The sequence below is a fragment of the Lichenostomus cassidix genome, chromosome 28, assembly GCF_008360975.1.
Source record: "Lichenostomus cassidix isolate B80296 chromosome 28, HeHo_3.0, whole genome shotgun sequence".
Classification (NCBI taxonomy): domain Eukaryota; kingdom Metazoa; phylum Chordata; class Aves; order Passeriformes; family Meliphagidae; genus Lichenostomus; species Lichenostomus cassidix.
The window spans coordinates 4,762,099-4,780,390 of NC_139508.1; the positions used below are offsets into that span (position 1 = coordinate 4,762,099).

Sequence of the window (18,292 nt, forward strand, 5' to 3'; positions counted from 1 at the left end):
TCAGAGGTGAAGGGAAGGAACTGGAACACAGGAAATTCCACCTGAGCAGCGGGGAGAACTTTGCCCTGTGGGTGACTGAGCACTGGGCACAGGCTGCCCAGAGAGGTGGTGGAGTCACCTTCCCTGGAGCTCCTCAAAAGCCACCTGGATGCAATCCTAGGTCATGCACTCAGAGGACCCTGCTGAGCCAGGTGAGCTCCAGTGCTCCCTCCCAGCCTCTATTCCGTGATTCTGTGAGCAGGAGTTGCCTGTGAACCTGGCACTCCTGCCCTGGGGCACAGCATCATCTGCCCACGAAGGAATCCAGCCAGGGAGCCCCACGGCTGCTGCAGCAGAGCTCTGGTTTTCCCGGGAGCAGCAGTGAGATCAGCTGCGCTGCAGGAGCATCCAAGCTGCTGCTGTGAGCTTGTGCCAGCTCACAGTGCAGCAGAATCCCCGAGGAGCTGGAGCTTCACCCCGAGTTGTGCCGTGCAGATGGGCTGGGGATGAGCTGTGACCACCCTGGGGATGAGCTGTGACCAGCCAGGGGGTGAATTGGGGTCTGGGAAGGCTGTGGGGCACCTGGAATGGAGAACTCCAGGCTGCCAGCCAGGAGTGTTGGTTTTTGGCATGGAGGACCCTGGGGAGAGGGGAGGGAACTCTGCAGGGTGTGACGAACAGCAAACTTTTGGCACCCGTTTGGTTTTGGGCTTCCCAGGGATTTCCATCCTCAGGTTTGTGAGAAGTTCCCTTTGAAGCAGGGGCTGCTCCCGGCCACTTCTCCTTTTGGTGACCTTCAAGTTCTGGGCAGGTCCCTTCAGCTGCCTCTGTTCATTTAACAGAAGAAAATAAATAGAATAGAAGAGAACAAATAAAATAGAAGGAGATAAAAGGGGAAAATGAATAAAAGTGAGAAAATAAATAGAATAAAAGAAAAATAATAAAACACAACAGAAGAAAACAGATTTTAAGAAAGAAAATTGAAAGTAAATAAAAGCGAATAGACAAGAAAATTAAAATAGAATAAAAGAGAGAAATAAAATAGAAAACCAGAAAATAGAAAATAAAATAGAAAGTTAAATAAAATAGAATAAATGTAGAAAAATAAGATAAAATAGAACAAAAGAACATAAAATAGGATAAAATAAGTAGAACAAAATAAAGTAAAAGAAAATACTGAAATAGAATAAAAGAACAGGGAGTAAAAGAAACTAGAATAAAATTTGAAAACTACACTAAAACACGAATTGTCTCCCCACCCACATCCGCCGTGCCTTTCCCCTCCCCCGGCCCGTCCCCCGTTCCCTCCCGTGGGCGGGGCAGGCGCTGCCGGGCGCGGCCCCTTTAAGAGGAAGTAGCGCCGGCAGCTGGCGGCGCGCGGGAGGGCGCGAGAGCGGCGGGAGCGCGGCGGCGGCGCGGGGCGTGCTGCGGACGGGCTGAGGGAGTGCTGCGGCCCGCGGAGCTGTGCGCGTCCGCCGCTGAGGGAGCGCGGCCCGGCAGGTGCGGGGGACGGGGGAGGTGTGAGGGGACACGGGGGGTGCGAGAGGCACGGGGGTGTGAGGGAGGAGAGCCCTGCGGGACGGGCTCGGAGGGGCCTCCGGGGGAAGGGGCCCTGGCGGGGGCCGCGTGTCCCCGGCCGTCCCCACGTGTCCCTCCAGCCCCGCTGTCCGCGTCCCCCCGGCCGGGCCGGGTCCTCCCCGCCTTGACCAGATGGGACGGGACCTGTTGAGCGGCGGCCGCCTTCTGCCCGCTGTGGGCGTTAATTGTGAGTGTTGGTGTGGGCGGGGGGCGATGGCGGCCGCGGCCCAGCCTGAGGCCCTCGGGAGAGCGCGGAGCCCCCGGCGTGGGCAGGGCGGGGATCAGATGGGTCAGAGCGTGGATCGAGGCGTGGATCTGCCTGTCTTGGCCTGGCCCGGAGGAGGAACCCCTTAGATGGGACATCTCCGAGCAGAGCCCTGGCTGGTAGGCACAGCCCCCTCCCCTGACCTGCTGCAGGATTCGTGAGCAACCCAAAAATTCATATGGAGGGGAAGAAAAACCATCGTAGAGAGCAAGGGGTTTGATGACACAACCGTGAAGTTACAGTGCAACTTCCCTGTTTTATCCCACCTCTCCCCCCGACTTTCTCCAGCCCAGTTGGAGTGTGTTTCTGCCATAGGTAAAGTCATAGCTCTGAAGTTCAAACCTATCAGTCTCTAAACTGGTCGGGGAATGGGGAATTTTCCGGTTTTTTTTCAGGTCATGGTGAGGCACGGCTCAGCTGTCATGAGGGAGAACTTGTCAGCAGAACTTGAAAGCAGACTCTTGCTCTGCTTCTGTCTCTTGCTGCGGGCTCAGGAATCCTGATCTTACAGAGCTGTTTCTGCTCTGATCTGCAGCACAGCAAGCTCAGCTCCTTCAAAGAAAGCTGTATGAGAAGGACAGGCAAAAGGAAAGGGCAGCAAGTCCTCTGGAGAGAGAGGACAAGGGATATGGAGTTGTTCAGTGTCCAGCGCAGATGTTTGGGGAAAGCATCTCTGTCAGTGCTAGTGAAAGGCAGAGTTCCCTTTTCTTAGAGCTTGGAGCTGCAGAGTGGCTACACTTTCTGGATTTCCATCCCTTGTTAAAAGCCCCTTTCTGGTCTGGAAATCTGCTGCCAAGTTGCAGGGCAGGGAGGGATTTTTGCTGGGAGATGTGAAACTTCCCCAGCCACCTGTTTATCACAGTCCCCAGGGCTTTGTCCTTGCACTCTGCTTCCTTTCCCAACTTTAGGCTCACATCCAGCTCCCTGTTTGTCTATGGCTGTTCCCTGGACTGTGGATCCCATGTTTCAGATTCACTTTCTGTCTTAGTGACTTGCTGTGAGGTGAGCCTGCGATGATCTTATGACTCTTCAAAATCCCCAGAAGGAGGGAGAGGAGCATTGGGATTTCTTGCCAGTGGTGGCAAAACCTGGAGCTTTTGGTTAGCAATGAAGAGCCAAGTCCAGGTGCTGAGCAGGGAGCTGGTTCCCTGTGCCTGGCTCACCTTGCAGCTCCTGGGATGCTCTGTTGGACATGTGGGGCTCCACAGGCATCAGACATGGAAATGGGCTCTCCCATGGGCTTGGCCAAGGCTTGGGGAGCTTGGAGTAGACTCAGCATCCGGAGCAAAGTTCTCCTGCCACACTTCAGCTGCCTCTGGAGCTGTTTGCCAGCTGCTTCCTTGTCCACATCCAGCGTGGCCCTTCCAGTGATAGGATGAGAAGTACCCTGCACACTGCGGTGAGGTGATTTTGTCCCATTTCAGAGGTCAGACTGGCTGGGTCTGTGCTGTGCTTGGTCACTCCTGCTCCTGTGTGAGGGACAGGGATCTCCATGGCCACACTAAAAGGGAAAATGTCCCTTGTGAGCAGTGAAAGTATCTGGGGTCAGAGCAGAGAGATTGCAAAACCATCCCAGTCCTGCCCACAGGTCTGGGAAGGGAATTGCTTTCAACTTCTGAGTTTTGATTTCTAGTAAGACAGGGAAGTATTTTCTGGTTCTTGAGCCATAAATGCTGCTGTAAGTGGATCCAGAACCAGCTTTGCTGGAGATTTAGCAGCTTATCTCTAGGAATACGTAATATCCAGCTAATGCTGTCAATAAAGAGTGCACCTTAGGCTGCACCTTCATCCTGCTTTTTCCAGATGCCCCTGGGAGGCAGAGTTATCCCTGAGGCCTGGTTTCATCTGCTGCTTGCTTCCCTCTGGAGCTGGTGGTGTGGTAGAAGTGCTGCTCTGCTCCTGGTGAAATGGGGTGGATGTTGCTCTGGGTAGATGAAGCACACAGGGAGGGCAGAGGAAAGGATGGAGGCAGTGAAGGCCAGAAAAAAACCCAACAAAACAACAACTTTTGCAAGTGGGCAAAGCCAGAACAAAACAATCCATCATACTGTGATAGCTTTGACTTCCTCCAGGAAACCTGGCTGAGGTCCCAAGGAGCTGGTGCTGGTGTTGGGTCAATGTGAGATGAGGCAGCTGTGGTGATGCTGCCAGACACTGTCATTTGTGACCCTGTGCTGATTCCAGGAAATCCATGGGACAGGAGATGAGCTGGAGCCACCCAGACCATGGCTGAGGTTGCAGCAGGAGCTGAGCTGGCCCTGTGGCTGCACTGAAAGGCCCTGTATTTTCTGCAGGCCTCTCTTGGGTCTGTTGTCTGGCTGCCTGTGCTTCCTTCTCTTTCCTCTCAACCACATCTGTGTGATGTGGTTGGTGTTGAGGTGGTCTCTAGCTCCACATCTATGGGTTCACTCCATGCCTGGAGCTGTGCTAAGGGATTGAGTTACTGCCTTATCTCCCACCAGGGCAGGAGAGGTCTCGTGGGCCTCTGCTGTCAGCAAGAAACAATCCTGCCCTTCATCCCAATGCATGACATTAACGTGGGGAAAAGGGGTGTTTGTCCCTGGGATTATCCATGCTCTGGGAAAGGCTGGCCGTGTGGCCAGCTCGTGCTCCGGCTCAGCCCTGGGGTGTGATCCCACACTTCCTGGGATCTCAGCCCACTGTTAGAATGGTGCTGTAGTCATGTTATCATCCCAATGCAAATTTCAGGCTCCATGCTGATGTTACCTTTGTGTTGGGTGCAGGCAGATCCCAAAGTTAGAGGAAGTGGGAGTGCTGTGGGCTCAAAAGTATCCCTATTCAGTGAGGACAGTACAGAGCCTGCACAAGCAGGGAGAGATGCATAGCTCAGCTGGGGCTTGATAAACATCACCCTGCCCTTCCAGCCCTGTGGTGGGGACAGCGAGAGACCTTCCCAAAGGATCAGGCTGCCCTGAGCCCTGGAAAAGAGGGAGCTGCTTCTACCATGCCATCACTGACCATGCTTTATCCTGGAAATACTTGTGTGTGCAGTTAACCTGCGTGTTGGAGTCGTGACCCAGCTTGTCAGCTTAGCGCAGCCCCACAGAGCCTGCAGCGGATTAGCTCTGCCTCCACACGCAGCCCCATCCCGGCCGGATCCGTGGAACCCTTCCAGCAGCGGGCTCTGACATTGCAATGGATGCAGATGTCACGTAAGAGGCAGCAGGGCTGGCCCTGAGTCAGTAACACCCGGGGCTCCGTGGGGCTCCCTGCAGTCACTGCTGTTCCACTGGAACAGTTGAAAATTGCAGCATCTGCTGTCTGACCTTCCCCTTTGGGGAGTGAAGCAGGAGGGGACATTTTACAGAGCTTACTTTCTCGTGTGGCTTTTCTCTCTCTGTGGCTGTGGGGAGAAAGGCCAGGGGGACAAACCACACTGGAAATTTGGGTTTCTTGCCTTCCCTCTCCCCTGGCAGACTGGGTTTTCCAGCCTCTTCATGCCCTGCTCCCTGACCTGCTGTCCCTCAGCATCCCTGTGCAGTGTGAGCAGTGTCACCCGTAATGTCCCTCCTGTCACTGCCCATGGTCTGGATGTAAATCCTGAGCATGGAGCCGAGCAATAAACTCCCTGTTCATCCATCTGCCTGGGATGGATGCTGATGTCTCACTGCTGGCTGACCTGGGCTACCTGCTCCATGCAGCAGCATTCCCACCTGCAGCTCTTGGATGGGCTCTGCCAGAGCTCCTCTCACCTCCACTGGGCCTTCTGCTATCCCAGCCATGCCTTATTTAACAAGGATTTTCCCTTTATTCCATAAACTAACTTGACTTTAGGATTGGCTGGAATGCTCAGCCTTGCAGGGGCAGAGGAGACGCCGGTTAAAGCCCAGGATAGCTATTTTTGGTCTTTTATTATACTTTTTCCTTTTCTCATGCACATGGTCTTGCAGATGGGCTCTGCCTCTCCATAGCTTGGAGATGTGTAAAGAGCCTGTCCTGCTCCTAAACCAACCTCTTCCCTTCTCCTAAGCCACCCTCTTTCCGGGAAAGGCCCAGAGACGTGGGAAGTCCCAGGAGACATGGGAAGTCCCAGGAGAACTGGTGTCTGTACAGTTTCTTACTTGGGAATTTCCAAATTGTGCAGCAGATTGGAATAGCAGGGCCTGGAGGTGGCTGGCGACAGGCAGGACCTTCTTAAAGCTGACTGTGGTGAAAGACAAAAGGCTCTTTGTTTGCCCAAACCTTGGGAATTCAGCATTTCCAGTGTGCCCGTGTTTGGCTTTGGTTGCGAAGGCTGCTGCTAAAGCACTTTCCAAGAGAAAAATGTGAATGTTTTCCTGCAGAGCAGCAGAACGAACTGGGGCTGTGTGTGCCTGGGCTGGGGCTGGAGGTGCAGCTGGGCCAGGTCGAGCTGCTCCTTCTCCAGAAACTTCCAAGCAGCTTCTGCTGCTGGGATGGATGAGGAAGGCGATGCCGAAGGTAAGGGCTGTGTCTCAGCTCTCCTGCAGCACCATGGAGTGATCCTGCGGGAGGAAAGACAGAGCTTGCAGAGGGGAAGGATTAGCTTTTGGGAAAACATTGGCAGCTCCCCGGGCCGGGAGGCTGGAGCTGGTGCCAGACAGGAAGCGGCTGACGTGGAAGTGCCGGCTGGCTGGGATTATGAATGGCCAGGGGTGCCTTGCAGCCACACTGAGCCCTCCTCGCCCTGCCCTGCCCTGCCGGAGGTAAGCACGGGGCAGACCTTCGCTCCTCGTATCACAAATCCATTCAAAATAGCATCTGGAGGTCTCATCCCGGGAAGACAAGCTCTCGTTTGTTGCCAGACTGGCTCTGGAGGCACAGGAGCTGGCTGCCATTAGTGCCGTGTGGCTGCCAGGATTGTTCTGGTCCCTGCTCTCTGTATTAAAATCTCTCCTTTGATCGGAGAAAACCAGGATCATCCTGTCCCGAGACACTGAGCTAGTGCAGAATGGCTGTGGGAAGGGATTTGTAAAAGGAGGGGGGTGGAATTATGAAAAAAATGTGTGTGTGCATCTGTCTCTGCTGTTTTGTACAAGTTGCCTGTTTGGAGCTGCTTTTCTTCTCTTTCTCACTCGGTAAATTTGTTTTTACTTGAAATGCTCAGTGCATCCAAAATACCTTTATCAGGATGGCTTTATCAGTCGGGTGGTATTGTGTCCTGTGTTGGGAACTCTGGCCTGGCATTAAGAGTACTGGGAATGGCTCAGGGGGAAGCAGGATTGTGGCTTTCCTCTCCTCTGGGGAGCTGTGGGGGCACAGTGGCTGTGACAGGCTGCCCACCCAAGGGTGCAGTTATGAGCAGCTGGGCTCGGTGGGATGCCAGGACAGCAGCCTGGCTGCCTCGAAAAGGAACTGGATAAATCCATGATTTTAAGATCTGTGTTGCTCCCTGGGCTGTGCTGAAGGGCTGTTTTACCAGAGGCAGCAGGATGTGGCTGCCCCAGCACTGGGGTCATGGGGAGGGAAGTGTCTGACCCCTCCCCAGCTGCAGAGCCTCCGGCTTGCGGCCGCCCATGAAGCAAACAGGGAGGTTTTTTACCCTCTTTTGAAAAAGGAAGCTTGGCCTTGGCGCCTGCCAGTGCTGACAGAGAGTGCAGAGCAGGGCTGAGCCTCTGCAGGAGTGACCTGCTGAGGCCAGGAACGCAGGTAGGAGCTTGCTGACTGCTCCCTTGCTGGTTTTCCCCTCGCTTGCTGGCTTTCCCCTGGCTGCACAGTGTGGGCAGCAGAGGGGAGCACAGAGTGCTGCTGGGGCTGGCACTGATGGAGCAGTCATGGGACTCCTGAAGTTCTTTCCGGGCCATTCTGCCTCTGTGGGGAGGGCAGGATCTGTCGGGAACTCTGCTTGCTCCTGGAAAGCCTCGGTATGGCTGCAGGAGGGCACATGGGGAGGCAGTTTCACGGTGTTTTGGAGAAGGTGACTCTTCCCTCTTCCAGACTCTGAGCTGCCTTTAAAAGTGACCAGGAGTTGGGAAGCAGCCACCTGGGCTTCCTCTGCCTGGAGCCTGGTGTTAGAGGAAGGCAGGTCCACATGATCCACCATTCCTGGTGAGGGAAGAGGAATGGCAGCACAGTGCCCAGCAGCCCTGGCAGCAAAACCAGCACAGCACTGGAGCTGCATAAGCAGGGAGTCAGAGAAAAGGAGCTTTTGGGATGGGAGGGGAAGGGAGGGCCAGGCCTTGAGACTCCGTGGCAGGCAAGTCCAGGATAGTAGAGAGCTGCTCTTCCTGTGTCCTTGGGATGAGGTGGAGGTGTGTTTGTGCTCCTGGCAGCCCACGGGGGTCATGGGCTCTGATCCTGAGCGATGGTCAAGGTCCTTTCGGAACACCAATGACATCTGCTGTGAACTTGGCTGACTGAAAGGAGGAGGCAACCAAATGTACTGAGATTTGTTTGGGCAGGAGTGGTTTTCCCCCTCACCTTGAAAGCTTGCAGATACCATCCAGGTGCTTTGCATGTCCCATTTGCCAATTGTTCCTAACCTTTCCTTTCCCTTGTGTGCGGGGGCGGTGTCAGCTGTGACTCCTGCCTGTGGAAGTAGGTGTTGTACAGATGATATCATCTCCGAGCAATGTCAGGGATGCTTTGGTCTCTGTGCCTCTTTATTTTTATTTTTTTTTCCTAGAGCTAAATGTTTCTTTTAGCTCATTGCAGTCAGAGACCATAATTAAATAGGCTGCATCTGCTTGATGTCTCAGCTACTCATTTTGCTAATGCTTCACACAGATGCTGAATCGTCTGAGAGACAATTGCTGCCGTGTTGAGCTCCCCAGTTCTTAGGGATGATGTCTGCACAGGATCAGGAATTTGTTTGTAGGACGAGTACTGCCTCGATACCGACTAAACTCTGTCATGCACAGAGACCCTGACAAATGTGAGGGCTGGGAAGTCCCCAGCGGTGTGACACGTGACAAGGGCAAGTGTTGGATCCTGCCCTGGGACAGGGCAGCCCTGGATGCAGGGACAGACTAGGGAAGGAGCAGCTGGAGAGCAGCACCGTGGGAAAGCATCTGGGGGTCCTGGTTGGAGGCAGGTTGGATCTGAGTCCCCATTGTGTCCTGGCAGCCCAAGGGGCCACTGTGTCCTGGGGGCACCAGGCCAGGGAGGGATTTTCCTGCTCTGCTCTGCACTGGGGCAGCCTCACCTGGAGAGCTGGGGGCACTTTGGGCACCACAAGATCAGAAGGATCTAAAGCTGTTAGAGAGTGTCCAAGGGAGGGACACGGAGCTGGGGAAGGGTCTGAGGAGTGGCTGAGGGCACTTGGCTTGTTCAGCTGGAGCAGAGGAGACTGAGGGGAGACTCCTCGGGGGCTGCAGCTCCTCCCGAGGGGAGCTGGAGGGACAGGGGCTGAGCTCTGCTCTGGGACAGGGACAGGAGCCCAGGGAATGGCTGGAGCTGGGTCAGGCTTGGGATGATCTCAGGGAAAGGTTCTTCCCCCAGAGGCTGCTGGGGCACTGCCCAGGCTCCCCAGGGAATGGTCTCTGCCCTGAGGCTGCCAGAGCTCCAGAAGTGTTTGGACAATGGTGCCAGGGATGCCCAGAGTGGGATTATTGGGGTGTCTGTGCAGGGTCAGGGGTTGGACTCGATGATCCCTATGGGTCCCTTCTGACTCTGGATATTCTGGGATTCTATGAAAAGTCTCTCCATCCTGCTCAAATGTAAAAAGTGGTCGGTGTTTGTTTCTTGCTGTGTGTGGCCAAGACCGGGGTATGTTCAGTTTTACGGTTGGGTTTTACCCATTCTCATCCCTGCCAGGCCCTGCAGTGCAGATCCTCCAGAAGAGAAGCAGGGATGGAGTCACACTGCACCAGGGATGCTGCGGGTGCTCCAGGGAGCCGCGGGGAGGGCGGTGCTGCTGCTGCTGCTTTGTGGTTTCTTGTGTGAGAGGACGTGCTTTCCTCCATCTCCAGTGTGGGGAACTCATCGCGTGCAAGTGCTTCCCTGGATTTTCTGCTGGCGATAGCAGCAGCCTCAGCACCTGCTGCCCACATTGCTGGTTCCATGGGGGTTGTGCCTCGGCTTTGGGGTGGGCGCAGTCCCTGGAGCTTCCGGCTCTGCTGCAGGATGTGGCCAGGCTGTGACACAGCTCCCGGTAACCAGCACTGCTCAGCTGTCCCTCCACACCCTTCACTTCTTCCTCTGCCACGTCTGGGGTGGGATCACACTCTAAAGGACACGTCTGCCAGGGGTTTGTGCTGGGTTTGCCTCCCCCGAGGTGGCTCATGGCGTCACAGCAGCTGTTTTGGAAGAGGCAGGCCAGGTTGGATGGGGCTTGGAGCAACATGGTCTTGCGGGAAGTGTCCTTGCCCATGGAAGGTGTTCGTGCCCATGGCAGGGGGTTGGAACTGGATGGTCTTGAAGGTCCTTTCCAACCCATACTGTTCCCTGATGAAGTATCTGCTGTGGATTCACCCCACAGCCCAGGGTGGATCTCACTGAACCACATTAAAATGCTTTGAGGGTTTCTCCCAACTCGTCATAGCCCATGTTGAGTTGGGATCTCTCAGCTCCTGCCCGGAAGAGGTTACTGAGCCCATTCCCGCAGGAAACGTTGAGCCTGTTCTTAGTGGGGTGAACTGCAGTGGTTTGGGGTTTCTTCCTCACTGTAATTAAATAAGGAAACAAGAGGCCTTGGCTTTAAAGCTTTTTAATCTTTCTCCAGAGAAGAACTGCTGATTAGCATTGCCGCATCTGCTAGAGGACGGGCTCGATTGCAGCCATGGTAGTCATGACCTTGAGTTTGGGATGTGCTTGCCAGCATCTGAGGACACTATTTACCTGTTGGAACAACACTGTGGCCTCATGTAAATCTAAGTGGATTCTGTTTGGGAAAGGGTTTTTTTTTTTCTTGATTGCGTATGAAATTATGGAAACTTATTTATGCTATTTAAGGCATCAGCTTAATTTCTGTTACTTTATTCATTTCTCTGTCCAGCACATGTAAAATAGTATTTTTGGTACACAAAGCTTTCTGCCTTAAGCTCCCATCAAAGAGCACCCTGACACAAATTCTGCAAGGGGCTTGATGTGGGAACAAAGGAGGTATAATTAGCTACAGATAAACAGACCTGTGTTTCTCGTCAGCATCCCTTCAGATCTCAACTTGTGTCTCACCCTTGGAGTTGATTCTTTTCAGCAGGCTGGAAGAGGAAGATGAACTTTCCCTCGTCTTCCAGTTTTCAACTTGTAAACTGAAATGAAAAATATGTTTATGGTCTGTGTGCACCTGCAGAAGAGGCTGTGGCTGCTCTCAGGGCTGGTGTTATTTCAGGATATTTGCTTTCCGGGTGCCTGAGCTGTGACTTCTTCTTCTCGTTCCACTCCACCCCTTGGTTCCTGTCTCTGACTTTCAGTGGCTGGTTTGGTGGGGGATGTCTGGCAGCAGCTCTGAACTGTGTTGTGGGCTGGCATGACCTGGCCTTGTTCCCAAAGTGGGGATGCATAGGTGAAAAATGGGATCTGGGTGAAACCCAGCTGGTTTTACCCTTCTTTGTTGGTGCATTGGAAGCAAGCAGGTGATGGAATTTCTTCAGGGTTGGGTTCTCATGGCGTGGCAATGTCGGGGTGAGTGGCAGTCCCCTCCCATGGCTGTGGGGTCTGTTCCCTCATTCCCACATGAACAGGTCAGGAGGTGACTCCATTCATATCAGGTCACTCCTCCAGCCAAGCCAAGCCTCTGCTCCAGCTAGGGAAGGGAAGGGAAGGGGGAGGAAGGAAAGCTGCCATGGGCTCCCCCCCTTCTCAGATGTGGGGCGAGAGCCCAGATGGCATCCCAGATCTCTTCCTATGGGATTTAGACAAGGTTTCCTGTTGAGAGAGCTGCTCCTAATCGCTGCCCTTCTGTGCTATGTTGCAGATCAGGACCAGATGAGCAGAGGGAGGTTTCTGTGAAGATCAGAGTCACCCCAGCCCTGCCCCGGGAAGTGGCCGCACCTCCAGCTGTCACCGCTGCGGGCCTGAAAGAGACGCAAGAGGAGGAAAATGTCCCACGCTCTAAAGCAAGTGTTCAATAAAGACAAAACCTTCCGGCCCAAGCGCAAGTTCGAGCCGGGCACTCAGCGCTTTGAGCTGCACAAGAAGGCCCAAGCCTCGCTCAACGCCGGCCTGGACTTGAAGGTGGCCGTGCAGCTGCCGCCGGGCGAGGAGCAGAACGACTGGGTGGCCGTGCACGTCGTGGACTTCTTCAACCGCATCAACCTCATCTACGGCACCATCAGTGACTATTGCACGGAGCAGTCCTGCCCCGTCATGTCGGGGGGCCCCAAGTACGAGTACCGGTGGCAGGACGAGCACAAGTACCGCAAACCCACGGCCCTGTCGGCGCCCCAGTACATGAACCTGCTCATGGACTGGATCGAGGTGCAGATCAACAACGAGGACATCTTCCCCACCAATGTCGGTGAGTTCAGGTCCTGGCTGGGGCTGGAGGGAGGTTGGTGGGCACAGAGCCTTCTCCTGGAGCCCCTGTTGCTGTTCCAGGAGATGCTGCAGCACCGCTGATCCCTGTAACAGAGCTGTTTCTGTGCTGCTCAGAGGTGAGCAGTGCACTGAGCTCTTCCCAGCTCCTCTGCAGTGCTAAAATACCAAGAGCTGTACCAGATCCCAGTGGGAGTTATAGATACCTCGAGGCAGTGAAACAGGAGGCTGCCCTTGCAGCAGTGAGTCTCTGAGGTGGCTCTGGAGTGGCTCATGCTGGATGCAGGATGGCTGTCTGGGAGCTGATGGCCAGCCCAGGTCCAAGGCACAGCTCTGTGTCACCTGGTGATGGTGCCACGTGCCATAATCACCACCTTTGTTATTAGAGGCCACACTGGCTGCCTCTGTCTCTGCCCCTCCTGCGGGGTGAGATGCTGGCACGTGAAGGGAAGGGCCATGTGTCATCTACTGCTAGGGCTGTAAAAACAGGAATTTGGCCTAACACACCTCAGTCTCCATATGCAAACTCAGCTTTGGGACAGCTGTTGGGTTTTATTTTGTGATGAAGATGGAAGAATTTTGTCTCTAAATCATCAGGTAAATACAGCTGAGCCTATGCAGAGCTTCCATCTCTGGGATGGAGGCGATAAGGTGCAGCAGAGCTCACTTCCCTCCCTCCTGCCCCGGTGTTCATCCCTTTGGAGCTCTGATGGGATGCAGTTGGCCACTACTTAGGGCACATCTGCCTCTCAAGCATCCACAGGGATCATCCAGTGTGCCAAAATGCTGCTTAAACCTGGTGTGGAGTGGCCAGAGAGGGGAGGGGAGCCAGTTTTGAGACAGCTGAAGCACCAAGCCCTCCCCAGCCATTCCTCCTGGTGCTGCACGGACTCTGCTGCAGTTCTCAGGGGACCACACTGGGGGTGTGGGTTCTGTTCTGGGCTGCAAGACGCACTTCCGACAGCACGAGGGCTGTGGTTTGGGGTTTTTTCAGTTGTTATTGTCTTCTGCTCAGCTTTTACCAGATCCCTTAACACTGACTGAAACACTGCAGCTCTGGCAGAGCGAGGAAAGGGTTTAACTCGTCCTCGTTTCTCCAGAAACGGTGTGAACTTTACACCCTGATATCCCATGGAGGTGGCTGCATGGCCAGACTGCCATGCTGCAGGGGCCCAGCCAAACACAGACCTGAGGCCTTCAAAGAGGACCTTAACAGCTTTAATTTTTAACTGAAGAGCTAAAGATGTACCAAAACAAGGGATAACTGGGGAGTGAACAGCACCAGTCCTTTCCTTTGGGAAGTTGCTTGGTTGTATCTGGTGTTTTGCACTGTTTATATAAATACATCAAACAGGAGTGGAAGAAAACTCTGATACAACTGCTGGGAGTGTGGGCTCTGTTTTCAGTCACAGCAGTGCATTACTCTGTCACTTAAAAAAATCTGTGCTTTGAAAAATCTGATCCAAAGGAAAGGAAAAAGGAGAGGAGAACTGGAAATTACCAGGGACAGAAGTGCTTTTGCCTCAATCTGTGCATTTTACCAATTTATTTTAGCCCCAAGCAACCAGTTTTAACTAGACCGAAGGTTTTTCAAGGCCACTCTTTCCTCCCAGGTACTCCCTTCCCCAAGAACTTCCTCCCGGTGGTGAAGAAGATTCTCTCCAGGCTCTTCCGGGTCTTTGTCCATGTGTACATCCACCACTTCGACAGGATCACCCAGATGGGCTCCGAGGCCCACGTGAACACCTGCTACAAGCACTTTTACTACTTTGTGAAAGAGTTCAATCTCATAGACACCAAGGAGCTGGAGCCCCTGGTGAGTGCCGGGGTGGGCTGAGGTGCATGTGGGGCTGTTGGGGTCTGTGGCCTGCACAGGGCTGGAGGAGTCACAGAGGGCTCTGGTTCCTTCTCAGAAAGCTCCACCTCGCCTCAAATCCTGGGGTCACTTTTGGGTCCCTCACTCCAACAAAGACATCAAGGGCTGGAGCGTGTCCAGGGAAGGGAATGGAGCTGGGAAGGGTCTGGAGCACCAGGAGCAGCTGAGGGAGCTGGGAAAGGAGCTCAGCCTGAAGAAAAGGAAGCTCAGGGGGGACCTTCTGGCTCTGCACAACTCCTGACAGGAGGGGGCAGCCAGGGGGCTCAGTCTTGTCCCAGGGAGCAAGCGACAGGGCAAGAGGAAATGTCCTCAAGCTGTACCAGGGCAGGTTTAGATTGGATATAAGGGAAAATTTCTTCACTGAAGGGGTGGGACAGGCATTGGAAGGGGCTGCCCAGGGCAGTGTTGGAGTCACCATCCCTGGAAGTGCTCAAAAAACATGTGGATGTGACACCTGGGGACATGGTTTATGGGTGACACAGCAGTGGTGGGGTAATGGTTGGACTCAATGATCTTGGGAGTCTTTCCCAACCTTAAGCATTCAGTGATTCTCTTCCAAAGCTGGTTACCCAAATTCAGGACCAGTTGGCCTTGCAGTGTGACTGTCAGGAACCTGGGACTCAGCATGTGACTGGGATGTCCTGGGAATGGGAATGGTGGGAGGAGCACAGCCCTGCCCAAACTGGAGCTGTGGGCAGCAGTGTCACCCCATGCTTGAGGAGGGTACTGACAGCTCAGCACAGGGGGTTTTTTCATCCACACCTTCACCTGGCAGCCTGGATCCTCCTTCACAGTCCCTTGTCTTCTCTGTCCCTTTGACAGAAGGAAATGACCTCCCGGATGTGCCACTGAGCTCAGACCTTCCTGCTCCCACCTCGGCACCTTTTCCGAGGACTCCGAGCCCCAATCCCACATTGGAGACGTGATTCAAGGGGAGAACAGAGACGTTTCGTTTAAGAAATTATATATTTTTAATGAGTTTCAATGTAAAACTGTGATACTGCAGGAATATTTTTTTAAAGATGCTCTAGATTAACTAGTTTTTTATAGTAATTTCTATAAAAAAGAAAGAAAATATTTTGTGGGCCACTTGATGGGAATGTTGGCTCTCAGAGGGGGGAAGAGCTGCCCTGAGCTGCCTCTTCCCTGTGCCCTGAGTGAGCTGAGCCAGATGCTTCAGACAGAGCTGTGTCATGGAGCTGGAGCTGCCATGGAAGCGGTACTTCCCTTGAAATACACATTTCCCAGACCCGGAGGCAGCAGGGTACAGACTGGGGAGGAATTGCTGGTGTACATGGATCCTCAGGGTGTGGATCCACCAGCACCTCTCCACGGGCTGTGAGTCCAGGTCTGGGGCAGAGCTGCTTTGTGCCCACCTGTCCCCAAGGCCTGATTGTCGTGTTCCCTCTGAACGAGCTGGGACTGGGGTTTCTCCCATGGCTGCTGCTGTTGGAGCCCGTGCTGTTGGAATGGGAATCTGCCCTTGTGTCTCAGCCTGGCCCTGAACTGAGCTCTGCACACACAGCCCGGCTGTGGCTCAGCACTGTCCCCACGGGGACACAGATCCACGCTGGCAGCTCCTCATGGGAGCCAGCAGAGGGAAAGTGTTGGGACAGGCACGGGGAATCCTCCTCCATCACCTCCCTCCCTGTCCCTCGTGGTACGCTGACCCTGCCGGGACCACATCCCGCTGGGGTATGGAGCCTTCTCCCTGTTCCCCAGCAGCACCTCTGCCCAGCTGTGCACATCTGGGACCAAATTCTCTGGTGTGCAGCCAGAGCTCCCCAGCCTTGCCCACTGCTTGCACGAGGAGAGCTTGGCAGTGCCCCAGGTAGGTAGTGGGTCTACCTAGGCTATGGGGACCAGTAAGTGACCAAACTGCACCACTAACTGCTTCTTCCTTACAAAGCATTCCCGTGCCCTGGAATCTCTGTACATACGTGACTCTCGTTTCTCGTCCTGCCGTTAGGACACTCGTACAAATACCACTCGTGCTCTGCAATGGAACCAATAAATTATGTTGTATTTACACAGCACACGCCGCCGCCGAGCGTCTCGTGACTGCGCGTTCGTCAGAGCCTTCCCATCAGCAAAACAAACACGGGTGTTTGGGCTCCTTGGGGATTGTGCTGCAGAGCTGGGAGCTCGTGGGTGTGTGCTCCTGGCAGGTTGGTTGGGCTCCTCCTGCTCTCCAAGTGCCAGGTCTGGGCTGCTCCGAGCCCTGTGCTGCTCCTGAGGCTGTAGGGCCTGACCAGCAGCCAGGGGTTGTCCTGACTTGTGTCTGCAGTGTCCCTGTACCCGAGGGTTGAGCTGTTCGACTGGCTCTGACACCCACCTGGAAGTGGGCAGGGAGGGGAATTCCAGCTCACCAAGAGGCTCTGCTGCCACGGGAAGGAGCCAGGGGTGCAGCCGTTGAGGCTGGTGGACTAAATTGGGAAAAACTCTGCATTTAGGGGATGCACATAGTTTTCCTGGCCTGGAGGGGAGTGAGGGGTTCCCCAGCTGTAGCTCCTGTTCCCTGCCTGCAGCACCAGCTCCTGCCTATTCCCCTGCACACTGGAGGTGCTGGGACCACCCTCCAGCCCTTCTCCCAGTGTTTGTGGGTGCAGCTCAGCTGGAGAACATGCTGTTCCTTAGTGTGGCATATCCCTCTGGCCAGCCTGGGTCAGCTGTCCCAGCCCTGCTCCCCACAGTTTTGTGCCCCTCCTTCCTGGCAGAGCACGGGACACACAAAGTCCTTGGCTTAGGGTAAGCAGTGCTCAGCAACACCAAAACATCGGTGTGTTATCAGCGTTACTCTCATCCCAAATCCCAAACACGGCCCTGTACTGGCTGCTGGGGAGAGAACTGGCTCTATCCCAGCTGAAACCAGGACACCTGCAAGGCCCCAAGTGCTGAGCTGTGGTGGGGCTGCAGGTGGGTGGTGAGCAGTGCTGGGGCAGCTCACAGAGCCAGGGCAGTTCCTGCCACTGTCCTCAGCTTCCCCTTTTCACACCCACCTGGAGTGCTGGGGGTGCTGAGTCCAGGGGTGTGTGGCACCCAACTAGCTGTGACCCACGGGGCTGGAGGGCCTTGCCTTCCTTGGGCCCCCTTCCTTTTTGGGGGAAAGACTTGCCTGCTCCCATGCGAGACCAGCTCAGCCTAGGGAGGAGGAGGAGGAGGAGGAAAAGCACCTTTGTGGGAGAAGATGTGGCAGGGCTGGAGGTGGTTGAGCCCGGCGGTGCAGGATGTTGTCCAGACAGGTCTGTGGAGTCACAGCTCAGCCTCGCTCTGCCTCTGCCCCAGCAGCCCCAGTCCCACTTTCATCTCCCCAGGCTTTCATCTCGTGTTTACTTGCTCCTGAGCTGCAGCTGTGAGTGCTGCAGGGAGCAGGCAGCTGTGAGCTCCGAGGGCTGAGCACCCCAAACAGCCCCCAGGGCTGAGTTCCCAGTGCTGAGCCCTCCAGGTTGAGCAGCCCAAGCTGAGCCCTCCGAGCTGAGCCCAGCCTGCTGAGGGGATTTAGCTGTGACCAGGATCCCTCAGTACTTTCATCTCTCATCTTCCGAGGCACTGGTGAGGTGCAGAGGCATCACAAAGGCTTTGCTGAGAGCCCAGAGAACAGCTCTGCAGATCTGCAGTGCAGGGCCTGAGCTGAGCAGGTATTGTGCCCGGGGCTCCAGCAGCCTCCCCTCTGCGGGGCTGATCCCTTCCCAAAAAGCACAGATGGCATCTGCCCCGGAGCTGGAGCGGGCACGGGCTGGCGGCACGGAGGGGGCTGCGGCTGCCGTATGTTCCGAGGGAAATGCTCCTTTCCTGTGGCTCAGGGCAGCAGGGTCTCCTGCTGCTCCCAGGAAGCCATGGCTCGCCCTGTGCCTCCCCTGCTGGGCTACTCCGGCCCCCGAACCCTGAGGAGCTCAGGAGCTTCAGGGCCTCCATTCTGCCGTGAATCTGGATTTAGGATCCTGCCAATGACATTAATTTGTCACAGATGAGTGATTTAGGGTCACTCAGAGGATCAGCATCAATGCTGTTAGGAAAAATTATTTTAATATGAATTTAGGAAAGTGATTTAACAGAGTTCAATTTCAAGGTTCCCTTTGGTACTTCCTACATGGATATACAAGACTAAGGAAAATCAAATTGGAATTGAGTTAGAATGATTTACACTGAGACTGAAGATGCAAAACAGTATAAGAGATCCTTCTGTTGAGCACAAGGCT

General features: G+C 54.6%; 1 protein-coding gene and 1 pseudogene across 2 annotated transcripts; both read left to right on the top strand.

The window, feature by feature from the left end:
* The first annotated feature begins 1,325 nt into the window (after positions 1-1,325).
* Positions 1,326-16,129, top strand: MOB3A (MOB kinase activator 3A). Of its 2 annotated transcripts, none has more exons than XM_085040868.1 (4): positions 1,326-1,479; positions 11,658-12,200; positions 13,831-14,033; positions 14,916-16,129. In XM_085040868.1, the coding sequence occupies exons 2-4, from the start codon at positions 11,783-11,785 to the stop codon at positions 14,943-14,945; spliced, it is 651 nt and encodes a 216-aa protein (XP_084896994.1). In that variant the 5' UTR covers positions 1,326-1,479; positions 11,658-11,782; the 3' UTR covers positions 14,946-16,129. The 2 variants fall into 2 exon arrangements, with proteins under 2 accessions (XP_084896994.1, XP_084896995.1); XM_085040869.1 differs by lacking the exon at positions 1,326-1,479 and adding an exon at positions 1,820-2,824.
* On the top strand, positions 15,332-16,129 carry LOC146426297 (uncharacterized; annotated as a pseudogene).
* Positions 16,130-18,292: the final 2,163 nt, after the last annotated feature.

Coding starts and splice junctions, on each gene's coding strand:
- MOB3A (XM_085040868.1), top strand. CDS start 11,783: ATGTCCCACGCTCTAAAGCAAGTGTTCAATAAAGACAAAACCTTCCGG. Junction 12,201..13,830: donor CATCTTCCCCACCAATGTCG/GTGAGTTCAGGT, acceptor CTTTCCTCCCAG/GTACTCCCTTCCCCAAGAAC. Junction 14,034..14,915: donor CCAAGGAGCTGGAGCCCCTG/GTGAGTGCCGGG, acceptor TCCCTTTGACAG/AAGGAAATGACCTCCCGGAT.